Genomic DNA, 19,074 nt, shown 5'->3' with positions numbered 1-19,074 from the left:
AGCCCAAAATTCCTCTTTTAACGTGGCAGAGTGCATCATTCCTGGAGACTACCAGTCTGTATCCTCCATACTTGACAGCTGACCTTCATCCTTGGGACCTGCAGTGCATTTCAGTCATAGCCAGAGACAAGCTGATGACCTTGGCTATCTAACAGGCTGGAGAAGTCAAATAATTCCCTTGTCTGATCAACCTGGACAAGACACTAGACAGCTTGCCTCCACAGATGAAAATTAACCCCTCAAATGTTCATTATGAGGCTGGTATTGAGCCACATAATGGCAGCCAGAAGCAATGGAAATTCTTAGCTGACTCTGCCTGGGTTTCATTCCTTGCTGACCCAAAAGCCTGGTAGGCCAGGTGAGACGTTTTGAATAACAATTGGGAAGTAAAGAGGTGAAAGGTTGAAGGAGCAAAAAATAATTCAGAGAAATGCAGGTTGTCAAAGCAGAACAGGTCCATCCTGAAATCAGCCTGCTTCCTAAAAAAAAGCAATCCCTTGTACCACCCCTAGATTATGCAGAGCAATCCTAATTCTTGGATCACCTTCAAAAAATGTTATGTTTTAAGACTTGTTTAAAGTTCTGCTTTCCCTGCTCAGAGACAGCTGGTATTAGGCTTCTGCTATTATAAGGCTTTCTTCAACTCAGATCTGGGTTTGACTTGAGAAAAAATATATAGATTATAGATTTTTCTTTTTATATGCACTGAGCTAAGTTCCTGAAATGCAAAAAGAAAATATATTTGCATTTCAACAGGGCAGGAAAGTGTCAGGAATCGCTGTAATTCAAGGGACAAAAGCAATACCCACACCATCATAACCTGGTCCAATTATCAGTTCTCCACTGGCATGCTTTAAATGGTTATTGCTCTTGAATAGGACAAATGACAACACCCAAAAACCCCCAAATTGAAGGAAACAAAGGTTATCATGGCAGGAAGGTTCTAAGCAAGGATGGAGAAGAGTGAAGACAAGCCAGGTGTTCCCTACAGTCACCTACAGTTCCCTATAGATCTGTGGCTCCTCTGAGAGCGAAAGCAAAGTATGCTTTCACAAGCAACTTTTTAAGACAAGGATTAACAATTTAATCCTGCATTCCCTGACTTTTATACTACCAGATTAGACTCTGTTGTCTTCTAGCATCTGAAAGGGGCCTTCTGTAACCAATCTTCTATTTCATACAGATAAAAATGCCCCAAAAATACTATTTCCAACAGAAGTATTTTTTATGAGAAAAAACTTTACTTTGGGGAAGAAACAAAGAGGCAGAGCTCTGTCTTATTCAGTGAAGCAAAGAAACTTGGTCCTCTCCTTCCTCTGCCCACTGCTGCAGGGTGTTGTAGCAGTCAATGTAGTCCTCCTGGGGCCATTCTGGCATGCTGTCACAGGCTCTCATTTCCCCAGCTTCATCAGGCTTCCCTCGAAGGTGGGAATTTCTTGCCAAAAAGCCACAAAGTGGATGAAGTACAGAGACTGCTGATGAGAGCAATTAGGGTACACACAGCAGTCCAATTAGTTTGAGTTCCTCTCCACAAAGGGGAGCTGAGGCTGTGCAGGGAGAAGTTAGCCACCTGATGCTCATTCTCTCTGCTAAATACCTGAAATGATTGGAATGGATGAAGTAAGATGCCAGTAATTCTCTTTAAATTGAGTATTTGCTTTGGATGGCTTTCAAAGGGAATTTAAAAAAAAGAAAGAGAGGGAGAGCAAGAGGAGGCAGAAAGACAGTGGCAAAAACACCCCGCAATTAAAGTGCAGGGAACTGACAGCAACATGAGATAAACCCTACTTTGCAGCTTCTATAGGAAATTACATATCCCAGGAATCCTAATCAAGAATTCAGATCATTTAGGAAATTAAGGAGGACGGGTTCTTCAGAAGAGTTCAGCACCAGCAACTCCAAGTTAATTTGGTCACTTCATTACAGTGCTTCTGCAGGAGATAAGGCCTACCCAAATAACAGTCTTTGAGAAAAAGCAGATCTTTTATGAAGGATTGGCATCTTATCTCCACCAGCAGTGTCCCTGAAAGGATGAGTCTAGCCAAGTGCATCCCAGGTACCTCAGCATGATGGAGGTTCCCAGACAGTACAATAGGTCAGTGAAGAGCTAAGAGCTACCACCTCCTACCAGAAAACACACAGCCAGGTATGACTTCCCCCTTGATGTCATGGGGCATCACCACCACCAGTCAGCCCATGTCAGAGGTTGGGTGATGCCTATACGTCCATGAATGAGGTGTGCTGGATGCTGTAAATGCAGAGGACATTTACTTATGCAGGACAGCTGGTACTTTGCACACAGCCTAACAACAGAGTACTCCTCCCAGAACACTGCTAACAAAAGCAGGGATCCAATTCCTCAGTGATGCCTTCTTGCAGGCTCTCTGTGGACCACGGGAGACATTTTCTCTATTTACATATGAAAGGCCTTGTTAATGCTATCTTCCTGGAGTGGACTCCCATGCACCTTGTCTCAAGATGACAGGAGGAAAATATTGTGGCCAGCACCATGCCAGCACTTTATTTATGGGGACCACACTGCCCTCAGGCATTGAAGCAAGAATGTATGGCCAAAATTAGGCTCTTTCCAAGCCAATCTCCTCCTCATTCCAGAAAATCTTGTGAAGCCCAGCTCTGAACAAGGCTACAGTCACACAGTATAATTCCCTAGCATATAATTGTGAAGATGGTATCACTACAGAAGATTAAAGCTGGTGTGAGCATGTGAGAAATAAACCACTCCTACACTGTCATCATGAGGTTCTTGACACTGCCAAAATGTCAGACAGATTTTGTTTTCTTTCCAAGGAGGGAGATCCTAGCCATGGCTTCCCTTTCTACATATGTATGTGTGATGAATACTTGAATATTACAAGCAGACCCCATGAGGAGAAGTGCACTTTTAATCACAGTTTGGCATACTTGTCTTTATGAGCCCCAACTGTAAAAGCAACCTCAGATCTGACTAAAGGAGGGAGGAAAAAGGCAATGATTCTTTGTGCAGACAGGTGTACAAAAGCAAAACCATGTTCAATGTTAAATGAACAGACAGCAAGATACAAGGTGAGGAAGATCACATTAGCATTTCTTATTTCTACTTTCAAACCAGAGTGAAATAATTTGTTGTCAAAGTACAACTAGTGACACACAGAGAGTCAGGTCATGAAGGCCTTGTGGTTTGTATGAAAAGTGTTCTCATTGTTGGAAAAAAACTTAATAAAACATAGAGATAGCTCCCCCATGGAGGTGAAAGAAAGGAGTAACTTGATCCAATGTCCGAAGTTTTCTGAGGCTGATCACACAAAAGTGTGTCCCTCCTCACGTGTTAATGTCTGGCCCCTGATGTGCTATTTTCCTATCTAGACAAAACACTCAGGGACACACTCCACACTCAGGGTGAAGGTGACATCTGACTGATGCCTGTCCACCAGCTGTCCTGGATAGCACAAGCATTTGCATTTGCTTGACTCTGGGAACTGGATCCACAATAAATGCTGCACAGAGCTTCACAAGCCCTGGAAGAACACTCAGCTCTCCACAGCCTTCCTTCCCCTCCACCACTGCTCAGCTTCACTCTGGGGCTCAGCAGAGTTGCAGAAGTTCATACAAGGGTGCAGCAGGGCCACGAGGAGAACATGGAGAAACTGCAGAGGCAGAAAAGCTCACTTGCTTCACCACATTAGGCACCAGTGGGTGCTCAGGACCTCACTCCCACAGGGATACACTGCCACCCTGTGGAAACCACTCTTCCTCTCCCAGACAGCTGGGCAAGGATGCAGGGAGAAGGCTTTAACATCACCCATGCTCAGTAGATACACAGCTAATGCAGCAGCAAGCCACATGCACTTTGGTGCTGTGCTGAAGAGGTACAATGAATTTAATTTATTAAGACTAATGCAAAAATTTATTTCCGCTGATTCTTTCTAATCTCACATTTAGTGGCAGCATGGCTGCTGTGAAGTAGCACAATTACTCGTACTCACTCCACTCCCCTCCACCAATAAATTAAAAAACAAGGATTAGTTTATCAAATCTTCTTGGGTGCCAACTCTGTCCCAAAGACATCAAGGCATCACACAGAAAAGGGCAGAAAGCCCGAAGCAACATGGGACACCAACTCCAAACTTCTTCTGTCTGTCTACATCCAAAAGATCCTGAGCCCTGGTATTGCTTTGAGTGAAGAGTCAGACATCCCTAGCATTAGCAGGTGAGCACTAAACACAAAGGTACAACCCCAACTACATAATTCTGTGAGCAGGAAAACAAACAGCAGGTGAGCACCATTGGAAGTCTCTTGTCAGTACAGTCAGGTTATTTAAACAGGTTATTTAAAATAGTCTGGAGATCTATTCATTCAGTAAGGGCTGTAATTAGCCTGCAAATTAATCTCAGCACATCCTTCTATGGCAAACAGAGAAATGAGATTCCTTGGGGGAAAAAGTAATTTAAGTGTGGCTGTTGACAGATATACAAATTCAAAAATTAAAGACATTAAATCTAAAATTTCATATTCCCCATTGCTTAGTAAGAACTGAAGCAGGAGGGGCCAACAAAAATCTCCTTGAAAAAGATGAAGATGATGAAGAAATAACCAGCACTAAATGACAAACTCTGCTGCTTTCAACTACGCAGTATATCTGTATTTCACAATGATCATGACACAAAATTTACACAAGAGATGGCAACTCATTTGGTTCGCTTCAACAGGCATTGGGTCAGCTCTCAGATGTGGCACCCTCTTATTTTTATTTCTATTACAAAAAAAAAAAATTAAGAACTCCAGTGTATGCACACCTGTCTTCGTTTAAACAAAGTGCTGTTTCATGCTAGCAATCAGAATAAAAAGAAGCAAAACATTCTCATTATTACTGACAATAAAACAAGGTTTGTCCTGCTCAGCCTCTTCCCCCATTCTTCAGATTTAACTCCTGGCACAAACTTAATGAACAAAAGCTGAAGCAATGCAGCCTGTGCCAGATAGCACATTATAATCTGAAATTACATCTCCAGCTCTAATGCGAATACCCCAAAGCACCTTTGATGAAAAAACACACACGCCTTCCAGATTGTACACAGAGATCAGGCTTAGCCTTTAATGTATTCGCATTCAGAGCCAACTGGCTGCTTCTGTCTGCTGTAATCAGGAGACAGCACTCTGGGCTGGCATAACCACAGGAGTTTACAAAGCACACAGCTCTGGGGCGAGACCTGCTGCAGCTCAGTTTCACCTCTCTGTGCTGCAGAGTCTCCTTCACTATGAAGTGAAGGCAAGAGGGAAAACAAGAAAATAAACATTATATATATTGTGTATGTTCTGGAGGAGAAAGGTGCCCATCGCTTGTCATGTTTGACAATTAAGATTCAGAGATGGGTTTTGCTTTGAACCATCTTTCAGCAGAAATGAAACCCACATTCTGCAGTTAATTCCTTACCTTCAAGAGCCCTCTCGGGAAGTCTCTGCCATCGTTCATCCCCTGGAGGTTAGCAACGAACTCTTGGCAGGTCATCTTTTTCCCAATGTTCTGAAAGGAGTGTCAGAGAAACACAACATGATATTCCTGCTGCTTTTCATAATGACAGGAACAAGCAACATCAGATTAAATGCATCTTCCTGCTCTCCCTTAAGCCCAAGGCAGGCAACACTAAGAACGCATTCATGAGATTACTCACAGATTAGCATCCTTGTATGCATATAGTTAGAAAAGGGGAAGTACTTTTGTACCCAAAGGCCCACATACACCCCCCCAAAAAAATCCCATCTTAATACTGGGGGTAATGAAGAGGATAATGATGAAGATCTGTTATTTGCATGGTCCTTATATCCCCACATCTTCAAAAGCTCTACCAGTCTCTGATGAAAAAGTTCTACTTAAATCTGCTGTGGGACACCAGGAAACACCTGACTGAGGCCCTTTCTACACCCTTCTCTTACAATTTCATATGCCTCCTTTCAGTGGCAAGTGCCCTGAGCTGAAGTGTGGTGCCCAGATGTGGCCATTACCTTTTCTGATTCACAGGCTGAGGCTGCTTTGACATTTCTATAGGCTCACTCTCTTTTCTCTCTTCCTGTCTAAGCCTCAGACTGAAAGTTGCCCAAATAAGCCACAAACAGAAAGGAACAGTTTGGCTGTTCCTACATGTCTGTGTAGGAGCCTAACTATATCCAGAAGTTTGAGGCTGCCCTGAACTACTCTTGAATCCCTGCCTCCATCACCCCTCAGAAAAAGTGTCTGTACTCAGTCCCCCAGGAGCTAGAAGGCCCCTGCTTAGCATGCGGGGAGCCGTGTGAGTAGGCAACAATTATAACACTGCATTGATGAAAAAGGACACCAAAGACATCTGAGAAAAGGAAAGCAGCCTGAGGTGAGGTGTGAAATGCACTAGACAGAGAGGAAAATAGGGCTCTGTGATAGTCACGGTATCTTTGAGGATAGCACCACTCTCAGTCATGAGATGGAAGTGAAGACTTTTCTACTGTCAGGGCATGTTTTGTCTGTAGAAATACAACAGAAGAGCTCTCTGTGAGCTTTGTCTTCGGCTAGAAGCAAGAGCCCAAATTAAAACAGGACTGGAGCCCAAGCAAGGGCACCAGTTGGTAATACAGGCATTCGATGTTATGAGTTACATGACAGCTTAAAGTGCATATCCTCTATTGCCCTTCCATAATGTATGATCAGGAAAACCACCAAATCTTGGCCATCAGCCTCACCTTGCCAATAAGAACAGCCCACAGCCTGCAGCCAGCATAAACCCACAGAAAGAAGGCAAGCAGTAGCCCTGGAACAATTCATGGCTTCCCACAACAGGCTGGCTCCTGACAACAAGGCTGGAGCTGGTCTAGTAGATTTACAAGTGCTTTCTTTTCTCCCTGCAACTTCAGCCTACTTCTACTTATTTCCTCCAAGCAGCAGTTGGCAGATTTCCCATGCTGACCAAAGCCAACAGCAATGTGGCATTGCAGACAAATGTCTGTTTTGCTGCAGCATCAAAGCTAACATCTCCATACAGTGCCACAGAAGATATGCCTGGTGGTCTGGAGAGATTGAAGAGATCTCAAAACTCTCTAGCACCAATGTGAGTGATGACCTCTGTGCAGAGAAGCAAGCATGCATTTCCAAGACACACCTAGCAAAAACTGTTTAGTTACAAATAGAAGTGTGGCAAGACAGGAAACATAAAGGGGATTAAGAAGGAGTTTGTCTACAAGAGTTAAAGGCAAGTATGAACTGAAGGCAGAGCAGCTGCATAACAGCCCTACAAGCAGTGGAGCTGACTGTCAATTAGAAATGTCTGTGCTTATGATCAGTATGTCAGTAACAAATAGAGCTCAGTGTATAGACAAGCCCTGGGACTCATTTGCTTCTTGCTCTAGCAGGATCCTGGTAAGGATGGGGCAAAATGTTATCTTTGTTAGAAAACAGGCAATTAGGCGTATCTTGCAAGGGCTGCATTCCAAGTCAAAAACGCCAAACTTACCACCTGCGTGGAAAAATGCAAAGCAGTAAGAGAAAGACCAAAATTAGAGGAAATCGGAGGTGTTTGAGGGAACATGATGACACACCCACGGACATAATACAAGTAGGAGTCTGGCAAATACTGCAGCTGCATATACATAACAACACATTCAACTGCCAGTGGGATAAGTCTCCAAAGTTGCACACTGCAACAACCAGAGTCCACAGCAGCAATGATGGGTCAGAGCCAGATCCTTTATTCCAGTATCTACTGAAGACAGTATGGCCCAGTAAAGCATCACAGGGAGCAATGGGAATTGCTCTAAGGCTGATGCGTGACCATTATTTGATCTTCCTCCCTGGACTGTGAGGCCAGACAGACTGTAAAGCAGGAGCCCCAGGCTGCTCACCACTCTGGGGAGTGGGATACCTGTGCAGAAAGACTCAGGTGTCCTCAAGAGAAGCCAAGTGTGCTAAGAGACGAACTGCAGCACTCTCCTGTACACCCCACATCTGGTCACGTCACACATGACTTACAGGGATGGTTAAGCCTTCAGAGAAAAAAATTCTTCACAACTCCCTACCCCCTCTTGCTTCTACAACCTTCAGACAAAGGCATTCAATTAATGGGAGATGGGTCTCAGAACTCATTGTGAACACTCAAGCCTTAGTTTTATTACCTCCACCCCCACAGGGGCTAAGCAGCCCTTTGAGATAGATCCAGGATGTCTCCATGTCTTGCTGCCCAATCCAACACCCTTGATGCGTAGGAGTTCCCAACAGACACCCTCCTGGGAGAGCCTTTGCAAGTACCGTGGAGAGCCAGAGAGAAGCCCCAGAGCCATTTTGCTGAAGCTACTGCTTTTGCATACTATAATCCCATGCTCCCTGTGTTTTTATACACTCCATCCTAACTCCAGGGCAGAGGAAGACTCCCATCAGCATGGGAATACCTTGCATAGCAGGTGTATTGCACCATGGGTGCTGAAATACCCATCCTAAGGCTGCTGGCACCCTGCAGCAGTGTGACTAAGAGAACTCAAACCAGAATACCATTTCACCCAGGCAGGCAATGGGGAGAGGTGTGCAGCACAGGAATACAGGGCTCCCACTCAGCATGAGCACATCCCCCCTCCACTCTCTTGGCTCTGAGTACACCCATCGTTTGTCTGTGCAAAACCCTGCTACCACCAGATCTGCCCCCTGCAACTAAATGCCCACAAACACCACTTTCCCTTTGTGACCTTCTTGAAATTTCTTCACCTCCCATCTCTAGTCTGCCTTCCCACAAGTTTGTACATACTGCAAAGGGGAAGCCAATCCCAAGCACAGCTTCCCCATCAGGGCCTGCTTCAGGAAGGACAGTAAGCACACCAGAAAGATGGCCCTGAGGTCAGGGAGTATGCTCAGACAGTATGGCAAATGCCAGGCAAAATGCCAGCTTACACATGGCTGATCAAGGCACGCTGGAAAGGCCTGCCCAAGACAACAGCCTGGGAGTGCAGTCTTCTCGCTGTTTGCTGTCTGCAGGGGCTTCAGAAGAAGGCACCAGCACAGGGACTGCCACAAGACTATCCAGCATGGCGTGGATAGGAGCAGTCTACACAAAGCTGTGCATACTCACATGGCCATGGAGGTCTGTGTTCAGCAGCATCATGGCACACGTGAGACAGTGAACTCCATCTGCAGAAAGAGAAATAACCAGTCACATGCAAAACCACATCTGGATCTTTAAGAAGCTGAAACTGAGACTCATAGACTAATTGAGTCTATTCCTTTCATAAGAATCTGTTTTATCAAGAAATATACATAATTAAATAAATTAACAATGAGGTTATCACACAGCTGCCAAACCATAACAGTCTTTCTTTCATCTTTTAGTAATTGTCAAAACTGTCTTGCAGCACCCATGGATGAGGCAAGCAAGACAGGAAATCATGCTATCACTCTTAGCTTCCTAATATCAATATTACAGTCTGAATCAACACCTTCTTCTTCATTTACTTCAGTGCAGAAAGGGAAAAGTAAAATACATTCGTTCTTGTGTAAAGAGTGGGTGCAGCAGGGCATTCTGGTTTTGTCCCCCTCTGGCTTACTACTCATTCAGAGCTCAATCAGACCTAATTTTGGAGAAGTACAGTCAGATACTTATGCTGCCTTGGCTCCATGTTGGGTAGAGAGCACTGCAGGGGTTTCTAAGCTGGTTCTGTGGCCAAGGCCCTCAGCAATAAGTCAGATTCATAGAACCATAGAATAGAGCTGGAGGACTGAGAGACTGAAAAAAATTATTACTGTCTCAAAAAACTGGAATGTATGTGTAGAGGGAGCAGCTCTGCAGAAAATGGGATGGTACACTGCTCCACACCCCACTCTCTGGAGCCTCTAGTTCAGAACTGCCACCAATCACTGGCACACTGAAAGCAAAGCCCCACACTCTGCCCTGGAGCCCCAGCCAAACCCTGGAATGGCCAGATGACTGGAAGCACCCCAAGGGGTTGCTTGCCACAAGAAGCCAGAGCAGACCCCAGGACGTGTGGTTCTGTCCCTATTGTCTTTGGACACCAGGATCCAGGGCACTAGCTATATATTGGTTTTTGCTCTTTCTTTTTGCCTCTTTTTCCTCTTTCCTACTCCCAATTTCTGTTTTCTGAAATGAAATGGGTAATTAAGACTGGATGAGTAAGGTTTGCTAAGTCAATGCTCTGTGAAATGCTTTATTTTGATTGAATGTTTGTTTTAAATTCCTGCTTTTCTAGGGTTTGCTAGGAAAGTTTGGTTGTGAGCATTCTGGGAACTTTTTTCATGCTCTTCTTTGCACCCAACTCAGGAAAAAAGTAGTAGTACTAGTTGCAATAACCTTTCCAAGCAAGTTTAGAAGGCACCCTACAAGGATCATGGAGTTCAACTTGTGGCTCTGCACAAGATATTCCTACGAATCACACCATGTGCTTGAGAGCATTGTCCAAACACTTATTGAGCTTTGTTAGGCTGGTGTTGTGATTGCTTTTCTGGGGAGCCTGTTACAGTGTCCAACCACCCACTGGAAGAAGAACCTCTCTCTGATGTCCAACCTAAACTTCTGCTGACACAACTTTAAGGCATTCCCTCAGCTCCTGTCACTGTAACCACAGAGAAGAGATCAGTGCCTGCCCCTTCTCCTCCCCGTGTGAGGCAGCTGTAGACTGCAATGAGGTCTCCCCTCAGTTTCCTCCAGGCTCTGCAAACTATGCAATCTCACTGCTCCACATTTGGCTTCCTCTCTGGACCTTTCTCCATCTTTGTATCCTTTTTCAGGATACTCTCGTATAGGTTCATATCTTTCTTATATTGTGATGCCCAAACTTGAGCATAGTACTAAGATCCTGGGTTAAGTGTGCAGGATTCAAATGCTTACTCAGGGTCCAAAGTCGCAATATCCCTCTTGCAGTCTTGACTAGAGTAAGGCAGCCACATCATCAGGCAAGTCATTATTTCACTCTGGACATGACGTACGTGTTCTACCTGACTGCCTACAGCGTCTTGAAGAAAGGCAACAGGCTGAGTATAGAGACAGCACAGGAGGAGATCCTGTCTTACTCCTAACTCTTTCCCTCCCCTGAATGACAGCCAATAAGCTGAAGAGGTCCAAAGTGCCCAAACATTATCTCACTGAAACAGGGGTAGGTCACAAAGTAAGGGGTAATGAGGTGTAGTGGTACTTCCAACTGTAGCAGCTCTTTCTCACACTTGAAACTAAAACTACAGCTGAACTGATAACTGCCTCCTCCTTCAGTATGTGATCAGCATGTGCTACAATCACAGGGCCACAAGGCTCTGCCAGCATGTCTGGCTGAACACAGCATTATGCCAACAGACAGTTTGTCCTCTTCTGCAATCCCAGTTTTCTCAGGTTTGATCTATGTGCTTGTTTGTTTCCATCATTTATTTCCAAACTGACTGAAAACATTGGCAAGGAGGAGCACTCTGACTGATGTTAGCTAGCTGAGATGAAACCATGCCAGGGTCTGGATACAGCACCCAAAATTCACCCCCACAACTGGCAAGAACTGGCATGCCTGATGCCAGTGCATGCAGATACAAGCACTGAATGGAGCACGGAAAGCGAACAGTCTCTCTTTCACCTGACACGGGACCTGCTCCTGTCCACATGAGTGCAGCTGGAGTACTATCACCCACACACCGAAGCCAGCGAGACCAGAAACCACAACTGAGGACAAATCTGAAGGTGCCACAATTGAGGATTTATACTGAGGACCTATTTCTATTGAACACCTTTCGTGCTGAGGGTTTTGATGCTTACCAGAAACAATCTCTAAATCTGAAGCTGTGTAGTCACTGTGGTACAGTGACCACACAGCTTCATTTTCCAGGCAAACAGCATATGTGTGTGCTGTTGAAAGTGAGAATTAAGGAAGACAGCAACAAGCAAAGAGCTCGGTATCAGAAACAAAGTTACCTTGAGAAGAAATGGCATTTGGGTTGCACTGGTAGTATCTGCTGGAGAAGTGGATTAAAACTCTCTCTCGTTCCTGAGTTTCTCCAATAAGTGAAAAGGCTTTAAAGAAACTCCTAAAAGAACAGTAGGGAAAAAAGTGAAAATAAGGTAATAAATCTCTTTTTGCTTCACACAGTACACAGAGCAAAGCACACATCACAGCAAGAAGTACATGAGCACACATTCAGTTCCAAGAAGCCTTTCCAGGAAATTGGGCTACCATTCTGCATGCAACTCCAACATTTTAGTAAATGAAAGATTTAAATTACAATTCGTCTCAGTCACTGAATATACAAAGTAGTAAGTAATTCTCATTTGAAAGAGCTGTTCTTTTATTTTTTTTTTCTATGCGCAAGGGATTGGAACATGTGTGTTTTATGCATGATAAGATATCCAAGATGTTCCTTATTCTCTTCTAATTTCCCACCACCCCTGCACCTTTTAACTTTACTCATTAGTACTGCGCTCCTAATCAGAAAAGCTACTCCAGTGGTGAAGTCAAGCAAGTGCACAGCACTCACAGCTAGCACCAAATGGTGGTCACTTATCAGAATGGCCAGGACCACATCAGCCGGGGAGGAGTTTGACTACTTGGACCTGCAGAAAATATCTGAGCAAAAGGGTAGAAGACTTGCAATATCTCCCACTGAGCTTCAACAACAGGAGGAGGCCCTGCTGAGGTTCTTGCTCAAGAGAGCCCAGGGTACAGGGCGGGTGCACATGTGGGCACACTCACTGGATACAGACAGCAAGTCTGTGCAGAGAGGTGGGGAGGACACACATCTACTTCTACTTGACCAGACCTCCTCTTAACCACATTGCTGTTCTGCCCGCATAGAAAAATGCATCTCACAGCCAAAGATGACCTCCTATATTCACTTACCAGAATGCTTCCAAGAAAATACTGAAAACACAAAACTTCTGGATCTGAAGTAAGACATACAGAATGACTAACAGACAATTTTTAAACATCACATTAGACAGAAACTAACACCAGATGTGAGAGGAATGGAATATATTGCTGGAACATTCACATCTATCTAGTCTCGATGCACAAACTTTAATTTTTTTCTCTCTGATATAAGGTCAGAGATTGGCTGTACTTTCAACAATCTCACACCTACACAGAGTGTGATCTGCATGGTAGTACCTTAATTTCACATGTAATCCAGTTCAGAAGTAGATACAAGCGAATTTTGACAGGGTTTCTGACCTTCCTTACTTTGTGCTCCTGTCCTGGTTCTGGTCAGGACAGAGTTAATTTTTAATATAAGGGCTGACATTACTTCTGATCCTCTTGAAGGGACCTCCAAGTCATATTTACAAGTGAACAACATGTACTATTAGTAGAACTACAGAGGCCCCACCCAGGTTTCAGAAGAAAGGTTCAATCAGATCTACTGGACTGTGTTGCTCCAGTGCTCTGGCACATCAGACACACAAGAGTGTAAGGCTTTAGCTCACATTGGCACATGATGTACCCTGATACCACCAAGATATGTGGGGACAGAATCCATCTCTTTCTCGGTACCAAGGGGATCCCAAGCTGACAGGACAGGAAGGTGGAGAGAGCATGATTCAAAATGAATGGCAAAAGCATCCTACTGTGACTGGCCCAGAGGCCCTGTGCATCCTTAGCATAGGTTACCCAAAAAAGGGTATTTCAAGGACCCAAAAAGGCATTGTTAGGCTTTTTGGGATAGTTTCTGTGGAGACAGAGGCAATGAGACAGCTGAACACCTTGCTTGATGTCTCAGAGGACCCCTCTGTTCAGGGCCTGCTGAGGGCTGAAGAACAACAGGTACAATTGCTACCGCATCGCTGCTGCACCATCAAGAATGCTGCATCACCTGGGACACTGTGACCCCAACCAGGAGATGATCTGTGAACTGGAGAGCCAGGGAGTGGTCAGCAAGGCTTGTTAACCCTTTAACAGTCCTACATGGTCAGTGTGTGAGCCCAGGAACCAGCACATTATCATGGCCTGAATGAAGTCACACCACCACTTAGTGCCACTGTGCCCAACATGCTGGGACTTCAGTATGAGCTGGAGTCCAAAGCAGTGAGGTGGTGCCACCATCAACATTGCTAACATGCTGTTCCCAATTCCTTTAGCAGCAGGATGCAGGCCTCAATTTTTTAACTGGAGGGGTGTGACATACACCTGGAACTGACTTCCCCAGGGGTAGAAACAGAACCCTATTATTTATCCTGGACTAATCCAGACTGCACTGGAAAAGGAAGTGAGGAAAAGGGTGAGGTCCTAGAATACTTGCAACCTACTGACAACATGATCATGCAGGACAGCACAACAGGAGTTTTGAGAAAGGGGAGAAGGCAATACAAATTCTCCTGATGGCTGGTTTTGCCACACAGTGAAGTAAGATCAAAGGACCTGCCCAGAAAACTCAGTTTTTAGAAGTTAAATGACAAGATGGATGTCATCAGATTCCAAAGGACGTGGTCACTGGAACAGCACCTATGTCCCCACCAACTATCAAGAAGGAAACACAGGTTTTCCTAGGCACTGTGGGTTTTTGAAGGATGCATTTTTCACATCACAGTCAGATTTTTAAAACCTCTCTATCAAGTGATACCAAAGAAGAATGATTTCAATCAGGGTCCTGAACAAGAATAAGATTTTGAACAAATTAAAGAGGAGACTGCTCATGCAGTTATCAGTCGGGACACTACAAGATGTAAAAAATATGCTCCACAGTGCAGCCGGGAAGAATGGTCCTTCTGGAAGTCACTACCAAAAGGGTAAATGTGAAGATTCGACAATGACCCCTGGTGTTCTGGAGTTGGGAATACAAACATTCCACCATACAAAGGATCTGAGACCAACTACACCCCCACTGAAGCAGAGACATTGGCAACTTACGAAGGGGTTGGAGCTGCCTCAGAAGTGATTGGCACCGAAGCACAGCTCCTCCTGGTGCCCCAGCTGCCAGTGCTGGGCTGGATATTCAAAGAGAAAGTCCCTGCAACACATCATGCCACTGTGGAGTAACTGGACTACTCTGACCACACAGAAAGCTTGGATATGAAACTCCAATCACCCAGGGATCTCGGAAGTCATCTCTAATTGGCCTGAAGGTGAAAATTTCAGACTACCATCATCAGAGGAGGAGGGGGAGATGACACATGCTGAGGAGGCCCCACCATATACAATCAGCTACCTACAAATGAAAAAGCATACGATCTCTTTATTGACAGTCCCTTTTCTATCACAGGGACAAATCAAAACCAGAAAGCAGCCATAGATAGATATGACGAGTCACAGAAGCTACTGAAGGACAAGGTGGATCAAGTCAGGTTGCAGAGCTGAAAGCCATCTAGCTGGCTTTAGGTATCACTGAACAAGAGAAATGGCCAGCAACCTACCTCTACACTGAGTTGTGGATAGCGGCAAATGCTGTGTTGGGGTGACAGGACTGACAGAAAAAGGCCAGTCAGCAGTGCAGATGGAAACTCATTTGGGCTGATGAAATGGCTGCCCTGGTGGAGAAGTTGGCTGTAGAAGAACATCATGAGATGCACATGTGCCCAAGAGTCAGGCTGCTGAAGAACACCGCAATGATGGAGAGGTGGATCAGGCTTCCAAGATTAAAGCGGCTCAGGTTAATCTGGACTGGCAATGTAAGAGCAAATTACTTCTGACTCAGTGGGCTCAAGATGCCTCAGGTCATCAGAGAAGAGACATGAAATACTTGTGGACTTGTGATCAAGGGGCAGACTTAGCCATGGACAACACCTCTCAGTTACCCATAACTGTGAAACATGCACTGCAATCAAGCAGGCCAAGCAGGTAAGGTGGTACGGTGGGTGATGGTTGAAACACAGATATGGGGCAGCCTGGCAAATTGGTTGCATCACACTGCTGCAAGTGCTTACAATGGTGGAAAAAAATACTGGGTGTCTGGAAATTAACCCTGTGCCCACACCAGGGCCCAAAACACCATCCTGGGCATGGAGATGCAACGTCTGTGGCAACATGGCATCCCAAAAAGAACTGAGCTGGAATAATAGGACTCATTTCAAAAGGAGCTCCACAGACACATGGGCCAGAAAGCACAGGATTGAGTGGGTATAACACATCCCCTATTATGCACCAGCCTCTGAGAAAATTGAACAGTACAATCAATGGACTGTTGAAAATGACATTGAAAGCAATGGGTGGGGAACCTTCAAACATGCGGATCTGCATTTAGCAAAGGCCGTCTCATTAGTAAATACAAGAGGCTCTACCAATCAAGCTGGTCCTGCCCAATCAAAATTACTACGCACTGTAGCAGGGGATGAAGTCCCTGTGGTATGACATAGAGAAACGTTTTAGGGAACACAATCAGGACTGGTCCCGCCTTTTCACAATGGCAAATCCATTCATGGGATTGGTTTTGCGCAAGGACCTGATGGCACTTGATAGGTAATGTAGAGGGACAGGGAAACATGAGGTGTACCCCAAGGGGATCAATTTTTGGATGAGAATGGTCTGTAATGTTCAATTGTACCATACTGTTTGCTGAATGGCACTGCCACTGTATGCTGTAACCACTATGGAGAGTGAATATACACTGTTCCAGATATACCAGTCATGAGCTCCTGATGCAGACTGCAACCAGGTGAAAGCAAGCAGCCCTCTGGCCATGGAAAACATCTAGAGCAGATAGAACCCACAGTCATGGACTAAACAAACTCAACAGACATCTTGAAAGGACAGCCACTGACTACAGAAGTGATACTCATGCATTGTGTTTATATATACACACACAGACACATATATGTAGCTGGGAGGTGTAGTACCTGGACATGATGTAAGTGGTACAGCATAAGAGATGGAAAACATACTGATTCTGGCCAGGCCAGTTAATTTTTGCAGTAGTCAGGAGGAGCATGCCTAGGAGCCTGATGTTACTCTGTACAACCTCAGGTACAGGTTGTGAGGGAGAGGCGTTCCTTCTGGTCAGGTAGCATGGTGGAGCAGTCTCCACATGGTGACTGCCTGCATGTGAATGATTCACCTGTATTGTACACTCTGTTATTAATATTGCTACCCTTCGTTTTCTCGTTTCATTTACTGTTTCCAATAAATTGTTCTTATCCCAACCCTAGATCTTTGCCTTTTGTGCCTCCAGTTCTCCTCTCCAGATGCCCCACTGGGGGGGGTGGGGGGAAGGGAGCAAGTGGCGCATGTTCTGGAGTGTTTCAGTGGGAACACTGAATTAGGGAATACTGTTCCTAAATCCCCAACAGCTCCTAAGGCATATTTTAAGAATTAGAATCTTTCTGTCTCCTGCCCCAGACTGGGCTCTTTCCAGCAACACTCCCTGCCCATGCCAGGTACCACTGACCTACACCTTTTCCTCCTCTGCAGCACATTTACCCACTTGGAGGCTAATCTGGAGAGGAAATTAATGAAAGAATATTTAGTAAATAAACAAGACAGTTTCCTCACTCTCAGAGCACAATGCTACAGCCAAGGGTCACAGGGATTAGCTTGTGCCCACCAATGAACATAGAATACACTGAGCTGGAAGGCACCCAACAATGATCATTAAGTCCAACTTCTGGCTCTGCACGGAACACCCCTAAGAATCACACCATGTGCCTGAGAGTGCTGTCCAAACACTTCCTGAACTCTGTCAGGCTTGGTGCTGTGACCACTTCCTTGGGGAGCCTGTTCCAGTGCCCAATCCCCTGCTGTGTGCAGAACCTCTCTCTGATGTCCAGCCTAAGCATCCCCTGACACAACTTTAAGCCATTCCCTTGCATCCTGTCACAGGTCACCACAGAGAAGAGATCAGCCTGAGCCCCTCCTCTTCCACTTGTGAGAAAGCTGTAGACTGCAATGAGGTGTCTCTTCAATCTCCTTCAGGCTGAACAAATCATAGAACCTCAGCCACTCCTTTGGCTTCTCCACCAGGCACTTCATCATCTTAGCAGCCCTTTTCTGGATACCTTCTGGTAGCTTCGTATCTTTCTTATATTGAAGGGACCAGAACTGGCCCCAGCACTTGAGGTGAGGCCGCTCCAATGTACAACAGAACAGGACAATCCCCTCTCTTGCCCAGCTGGTGATGCTGTGCCTGATGCACCCCAGGACAGAGCTGGCCCTCCTGGCTGCCAGGGCACTGCTGATCATGTTCAACTTGCCCTCCATAAGGACTCCCTGGTCCTTTTCCACGGTGCTGCTCTCTAGCAGCTCATGTCCCAGTCTATCCCAGGTGCAGAATCCAGCACTTGCCCTTGTTAAATTTCACAGAGTTGGTAGTTCCCCAGACCTATCGTTCATTAAAGCCTCCCTTTGATGGAGGACCTCTCTCCCTTTGAGGGAGTCAGTGGCTCCTCCTAATTTAGTATCATCAATCTTACTTATTATATGTTCAAGTTCTGTGTCCAAGTCATTTATAAAAATGATGAAGAGCACAAGCCTAAGGATGGAGCCCTGTGGAACCCCACTAGTGGCAGGTCACACCAGTCTGATGTCACCCCATTCACTGTTGCCCTTTTTGACTGACCCTTGAGCCAGCTGCTCACCCACCACATGGTGTGTTTATCCAGCTGTGGGCTGGACATTTTCTCCAGAAGAGTCCTGAGAGAGACAATATCAAAAGCTTTACATAAATCAAAAAATATCACATCAACTGGGTTCCCTCTATCGTCTAAGTGTGTTACCATGTTTTAAAAGGAAATTTGGTTGGGTAAGCAGGACTTTTTCTTCATGAAGCTCTGGTGGTTGTGGCAAATCACTGCATTGTCTTTCAGGTATTTTTCAATACCTCCCAGAATAATTTTCTCCATTATTTTACCAGGCACTGAACTGCGACTGACAAGCCTATAGTTTCCAGGGTCATCCTTCTTGGCCTTCTTGAAGGTTAGACAGTTTCCAGTCAATTGGGACCTCTTCCGATGCCCAAGACCTACCAAAATCATGTGAGAGATCTCACAATGACATCAACCAGTTCTTCAAGTATTTCTGGATAAATATCACATGACCCCACAGACTTATGAGGATCCAGATGGAGCAAGAGATCCCACAGAACTTCAGGGTCAGCTGGGAGTTTATCATTCTCACAACCATGGTCCTTCAATGCACTGAGCCATTCTGCATTGCCTTTTTCT

The 19,074-nt window shown here is 45.2% G+C and overlaps 1 protein-coding gene across 4 annotated transcripts in view; it reads right to left on the bottom strand.

Moving 5' to 3' along the window:
- The window catches only part of PSD3 (pleckstrin and Sec7 domain containing 3), a 119,140-nt gene that overhangs the window by 53,276 nt on the left and 46,790 nt on the right, over nucleotides 1-19,074 (bottom strand). For all 4 annotated transcript variants that reach the window (XM_021534826.4, XM_021534824.4, XM_021534828.3 and 1 more), the window contains 3 exons: nucleotides 11,911-12,023; nucleotides 9,079-9,137; nucleotides 5,433-5,522 (listed from right to left, as the gene is read on the bottom strand). In XM_021534826.4, the coding sequence (XP_021390501.3) occupies nucleotides 5,433-5,522; nucleotides 9,079-9,137; nucleotides 11,911-12,023 (262 nt within the window). The remainder of the gene's footprint in view (nucleotides 1-5,432; nucleotides 5,523-9,078; nucleotides 9,138-11,910; nucleotides 12,024-19,074) is intronic.

The sequence above is a fragment of the Lonchura striata genome, chromosome Z (assembly GCF_050655825.1).
Source record: "Lonchura striata isolate lonStrDom1 chromosome Z, ASM5065582v1, whole genome shotgun sequence".
Classification (NCBI taxonomy): domain Eukaryota; kingdom Metazoa; phylum Chordata; class Aves; order Passeriformes; family Estrildidae; genus Lonchura; species Lonchura striata.
Note: the sequence above shows the minus strand (reverse complement) of the source record. Positions and strands in the feature narration are given on the sequence as shown.